We start from the raw sequence: 6,000 nt of genomic DNA, 5'->3' as shown, positions 1-6,000 counted from the left end.
ATCACGATAACGTTTTAACGTATATAATATTATCTTTATACAAGGCAATTTGAACACAAACAGATTAAGAATAAAATTAATTAAAAAAATACAGTTAATATTTATATGCAATGTCACACGTAAAAAACAAAAATATTAAATTTAGTCATATTGAAGACGTTGAAGTCATAGAACACGTACACGGATAGGTCGTGTTGTCACACGTCACAGTCGATTCAATCGTCCGCAAATAGAACTCCATCGATTCTTTGATCCATTTCATTCATTGGAACTTCATCGAACACTTGACATTTAAAAGCAACTGCTAATATCTAAAAAATAGAAAAATATATAACTTTCTGCAGCATACACTGGTCTACAATAATATATTAAATAGTATCAGATTCATATTTTATATGAATGTATATTGTTGTTGAACTAAAACTGAGTGACGTGGTCAAGGACGTGACGACCAAATCGGTGATCTTTAAGGAAGATAAACCTATTCTTGCAGTGTCAATGGATCATTAACCATGATTCAAAGAGGGTAAGGGTCTTTTTCGCATGTAGTTACACTCGACCATTTACACTTGAAACCAGAAACCAGAGACACAAAATCTTCTAAACGGCTTTATGCAAAAAACAGTCCTAACGACGGTAAGTTGTGATTTAAAGAAAAATCGATTCTTACCGACTTGACTAGTTGTAATAAAACGATGCTTTAGCAACAACATGAAGTTCATTTTAAAGAATCAGGCAATACTCGCTTTAGAAGTTTGTCTATCCGGGTAGGTACTAGCCACTCAACAGTTATACATACAATTATACTACCCCTAAACATAAACTGTCACTTCAAACATCGCAAATCTCTATGGCAACTTGCAAACGGCAATTCAATGTTACGGTGTCTGTTACTAACCTTAGGAACAGAATCATTTGCTCTCAGGTTTGCCAGGAACTTGTCATAATATCCACCACCGTGGCCCACTCGACCACCGTTCTTCGTAAACGCTACACCTGGAGCGATTATTAAATCTAATCCTGTGGAACAAAAACATTGCATTATGTTATTATAGAGAAGTTACGTCTCCATTCATTTTATATTCTTATTTAAAGAATAGAACAGAAAAAAGAATAGAATCGAATTTAAATGTTAAATATTTTTTGTTACTAATCTATTCTGTGTATGCCAGAGACGAAAAGAAGTGCTTACAGACGAGGAGTTCCGTCCAATATTATATTAACTAGTTTTCAATCATATTAATATCTTTGTTATGTTCGTTATAACAAAACGTATCCAATTTTATCCGCTGACACGCGAGCGAATCCTAGTTTTATATAAAACAAGAGTAAAAAGTTTTTGAAGTCTAATATTTATACTACCTTTTTCTAAAGCGTCCTCTCTTTGCATGTCTTTGGTATGTTGAGCTATTCCGTGTCTCGTCAATGGCATGCTGGTCTCATCCCCAGCTTCCAACTTCAGCATCTTCATTTTACCCCCCGCGTACTGCGGCACGAAGGCCGCAGCGCCTCTTGCCTTGATGTGAGCGATTATGGGCATCGTGTTGATTTCTTGATCCGTGCTCATGAATATTGCTATCCTGTTCGCTGATTTGTAGTGTGGGTGGTTTATTACCTGGAGAAAATATCAGAATGGAGTATTATACTGCAGACTATTGAGACCGTATTTGAAATACTTGTTAAATCGTCCGTAACATGATTAAATAACATTTGGTAGCTTAAAATGAGGTAAACGAGGCTTTGTGACCACGAACCTTGACCATGTTTTGATTTTTTTTTGTAACGGGTCTCTGAATAACCGCTTTATAAATCGATAAAAAATGCCTCAGTTTTAGAAAAACATCATTTTATTGCGTAACCATTACGAAAAGAAGATTACATCATTCATCTTTATGTGACTGTCTTGTAAAAAAAATGTACTACGCTCTTTTGACAAGTGACTTTAAAAGATGGTTTATCACTTAGAAGATTACACCTAACATTAGGTAGAAAAAAAATGTAAACGAATTGAACGTTAATTATTTTTATTAATTAAATTGCTATGGACCGCGTTTGAGTACGAATGCTATAATATAGTGACAATATTGTGCCGTGTGTGAGCGAGACAGATAGTGTTTAATTGAAGCAAGGACGAGGGTGTCAAAAAGTACAGCACACCGAATTTTAAAGAGAAACGAAAGAGAAACCCGTACCATGTACAATGGGTACAAAGTCTCCTGCCCCGCAATTACCCAGCAAGGCTTGCATTTTGTCGAATGATGTTGCAAAAATATAGGGAAGATCCGCAATTTTTAAACAAAATTCTGTAGTCCGATGAACGTACCGTAAAAAAAGACGGATACATGAATCTGCATAATCTGCACGAGTGGCATTTGGCAAATCCACATTCAATGCGAGAAAATCGATCTCGGTATCGCTTTAAAACTACTTGTAAACCTATTAATGCCTATTAGTGCCTAAGAACGCCCCTTAGCCTACGACGTCGACATTACAGAGACCGCGTTCGTTGGAGCAACGTGGTGGAACGAGCTCCAAACGTTCTCCTCAAAAGGAGAGCAAAGACCAACAGTGGGATATTGACGGGCTGTTACTTCAGCTATATTTAGTTAATAATTCATAAAACTCTTTCAAAAGTAACTACTGTCAGCAAAATTCCGCAAAAATTGGCTTTAACAATAACTTGTTTATTCTTGTAAAATGATGACAAATGTTATTGTAAAAGTATTTTTATTCAAATTGATTATGATTAAACGATAACTATAAATAGTAAATTAATTGCGTATTTAATTGTTACTACTCTGTTTTACATTTGAAATTGTTTATATAATATTTTGCTGTTTGAACCTATGATAACCTTGGTACGAGATGTGACTGTATTAATTTATTTAACTTATAAAATACATTAAGCATGTTTGTAAAAAATATTAGAAACGTAGAACCCAAAACGGAGGAAAGTAGAAATAAGAACAATACAACATAAAATTTGATGAAGAACTAATTATGCACAGCTTATAAAACAGAAGGAAGAAGCAATAAAACGAGCCGTGTACGCAACAGTGTGTACGAAGCTTTATAATATTGAATGTGACCTTACCTGATTATAAACGATTTCTGACTGTCTCTTCTTCTCCTCTTCTGTTAGAGCCGCGATACGAGCCGTCACTTGTTCTCGTATGAGCATCTTCGCTGGATCCGGTGTTCGACTCATTTTGATTGATGTACTGAAAATGAAGTGAAAAATTATCGAATTGTTATTTAAACTAAATATTAATTTATTTAAAATCATAGAACCAAACGGCTATTCGAGAGGCTCTGAAAAGTCTCTAAATAGTTTTATGCGATTTTGGCGCAGAAGTGTGGCTAAACGGCCAACTTCTTGACTTCGGACAACTACTGACTAGATTAAAGATGCGGTTAATGGAACAAATAGCATGTTATCCGTTTGTCTGTCTGTATTATATACCTACGTACCAGAAGAGAGTTAGAGTAACATCCATGATTTGTAATTCAGTGATATTAAATTTCATAAACCGCATAAGTAATAATCTCTCAACGTATTAGTTAATTAATAAATATATTTGTTGTTGCATTGAATTGAATAATACAAAAAAGGTTAGTTAAAGAAAGGGGGGGCAGTCTATCAAATTATAATTTAAAGAATTATATTGACACCAATTTGCCCTGCAACACGCATGATTAATATCATCAGCATTTATGCGATTATCGCGTGAATTATTGAGGCGGAATATATTTCGTCGCGCATGTGCCGATTAAAAAAAAAATAGTATCAGTTTGTAATATAAACAATCAATAGAGGCTTAGTTATTGTTCAGATCAGATTTACTTGGTGGTAGGTCTTTGAGCCCTGGGTAGATAACACCCACTCACCATATTATATTCTATCGTCAAACAGCAATGTTTAGTATTGTTGTGTTCCTGTTTGACGGGTGACTGAGCTAATGTAAAAACAGGCACAAGGGACATAACATCTTAGTTCCCAAAATTGGTAACGGTGATTAATATTTAGTGCTAATATCTATGGGCGGAAGTATAATCACTCACCATTAAGTAGCCTAGGTAACCCATTTGTCACTTTAACCTTAATGAGATATAAAAAAGAGATATCTTCCTACTCAGACCATTTTTTTGTTCCGACACATCTAATCAATGTTTTTTATAATAACTATATGTTATCTGCCTAACGTTAGAAGATAAGAAATTGTATTAAGATAAATTTATTCATTCAATAACGAATTACAATCGTACCACATAGTTATGCAAACAGATATTACGGCTGGGGCCTCTTGTTTAATACTTATTTAACCATTAATTTACTCACGTATTTTCTATGTAACTTGCAATGTACATAATTAAACTTAACAAAATAATTATGATTACTAACCAATGTGTTATTAAGTATAATTTTTTCCATGAATTTAATGAAGCCGGTGCATTGAACTTGTAAATTTATTTTAACATACCACTAAATTAAAAGAAACTGAAAAAGAATTGCAAGAAGGTAATTTTATTTTATTTCAGCTAATGCGAGGGACATAGCTACAAAAAGACGTATTTTAAATAACCGTGTATAACGATTCCATTACTATAATGAATAGTTTAAAAATACCATTCATAGATGGCGCCGCAAACGCGAAATAAACAATTATTACTAGAACTAAAACTAACAATAATTGTATATAAAAATCAATTTGATATAAATACAATAATGAATGGTTAACTATTAATGATTATAAATAAACTCTTACCTGTAAAATAACACAAGATGCTTCACCCTCATCCAAGCACAGACTAATATAAGTTATTTTGTTTACACAAGATAGCGTATCTTGTTATCGCGTTTGCTTGACAATGACAAGTTATGTTGACATACTTTATTTAATTTGCTGTACGGGTTTGACAGCGCCATCTAGTATTCCATTACGTTACTTCGTAGTAAGTGTTGCACGACTACGTGAGTTCAATATTTTTTGAGCTGTGATATAGAATGTTTACAATAGATGGCAGTTATACGAGTACAACTGCTACCGGTTAAAATTTTACAAACTAGAGAAAATCAGTCGACTTGGGGTGGATACCAGTTTTGAATATTCCACATGTTACTCCAATAATCTTCGACGATCAACTCACGATCTTTCATACTTGGAGGTAATTCTACCGCCAAACAGCAATATCTTAGTATTATTTCAGCGTAAAGAAAAACTTCTTTATGTTGTGATATTGTTGTGATTCGATAGGAAGAGTGAGTGAACCAGTCTAACTTCACTACAAAAGGGACATAACATCTTAGTTCCTTAAGTTGGTGGCGCATCGGCGATATTGTAATGACGATAAATATCTTTTACGATACCAATGTTTATGGGCGATGGTGGCCACTCAATATCAGATGTTCCATTTATCAGTCGGTGTACCTACGACTGGCATGACTGTGGCATCAACATCAATGGCGAATACATCTCTCACTTGAGATTCGCAGACTACATCGTCATCATGGCAGAAACGTTGCAGGAACTACAGGTTCCAGGTACAGGTTGCAGGAGCTGGCTGATTCTTCTATGCGCATCGGCCTATGGATGAACTTGGATAAAACAATGGTCATGTTCAATGAACATGTTCTACCGGAACCGATTGCGATACACGGTACCGTCCTCGAAGTTGTTCAAAAATATGTCTACCTCGGGCAGACCTTGCGATTAGGTAGAAACAACTTTGAGGACGAGGTGAATAGAAGAATTCAGCTAGGTTGGGCAGCATTTGGGAAGTTACGTCGAATCTTCACATCGTCGATCCCAAAGTGCCTTAAGACGAAAGTCTTCAACTAGTGCGTCCTACCCGTCATGACATACGGACCCGAAACGTGGACACTCACGACAAAGCTGGTCCACCAGTGTAAAGTCGCTCAGCGTTCTATGGAAAGGGTTATGCTTGGAGTTTCTCTGAGGGATCGCATCAGAAATGAGGTGATCCGTCGGAGAACCAAAG

General features: G+C 35.4%; 1 protein-coding gene across 1 annotated transcript; it reads right to left on the bottom strand.

Moving 5' to 3' along the window:
- Window positions 1-62: 62 nt before the first annotated feature.
- Mthfs (Methenyltetrahydrofolate synthetase) lies at window positions 63-4,870 on the bottom strand. Its single transcript, XM_026636267.2, has 5 exons — window positions 4,767-4,870; window positions 3,095-3,221; window positions 1,363-1,615; window positions 899-1,020; window positions 63-311 (listed from the first exon to the last, which is right to left on the bottom strand). Exons 1-5 carry the CDS (start codon window positions 4,796-4,798, stop codon window positions 216-218), a joined length of 630 nt encoding a protein of 209 aa, XP_026492052.1. The 5' UTR covers window positions 4,799-4,870; the 3' UTR covers window positions 63-215.
- Between the last annotated feature and the right edge of the window lie 1,130 nt (window positions 4,871-6,000).

Source organism: Vanessa tameamea, chromosome 18, assembly GCF_037043105.1.
Source record: "Vanessa tameamea isolate UH-Manoa-2023 chromosome 18, ilVanTame1 primary haplotype, whole genome shotgun sequence".
Lineage (NCBI taxonomy): Eukaryota > Metazoa > Arthropoda > Insecta > Lepidoptera > Nymphalidae > Vanessa > Vanessa tameamea.
This window is presented reverse-complemented; position numbering and strand designations above follow the sequence as displayed.

Bases quoted from the DNA above. Each gene is read 5' to 3' on its own strand.
- Mthfs (XM_026636267.2), bottom strand. From the start codon at position 4,798: ATGAGGGTGAAGCATCTTGTGTTATTTTACAG. The intron at 1,616-3,094 runs GTAAGGTCACAT...TATTTTCTCCAG, and splicing joins CAGAAATCGTTTATAATCAG to GTAATAAACCACCCACACTA. The intron at 312-898 runs GTTAGTAACAGA...TCTATTTTTTAG, and splicing joins CAAATGATTCTGTTCCTAAG to ATATTAGCAGTTGCTTTTAA.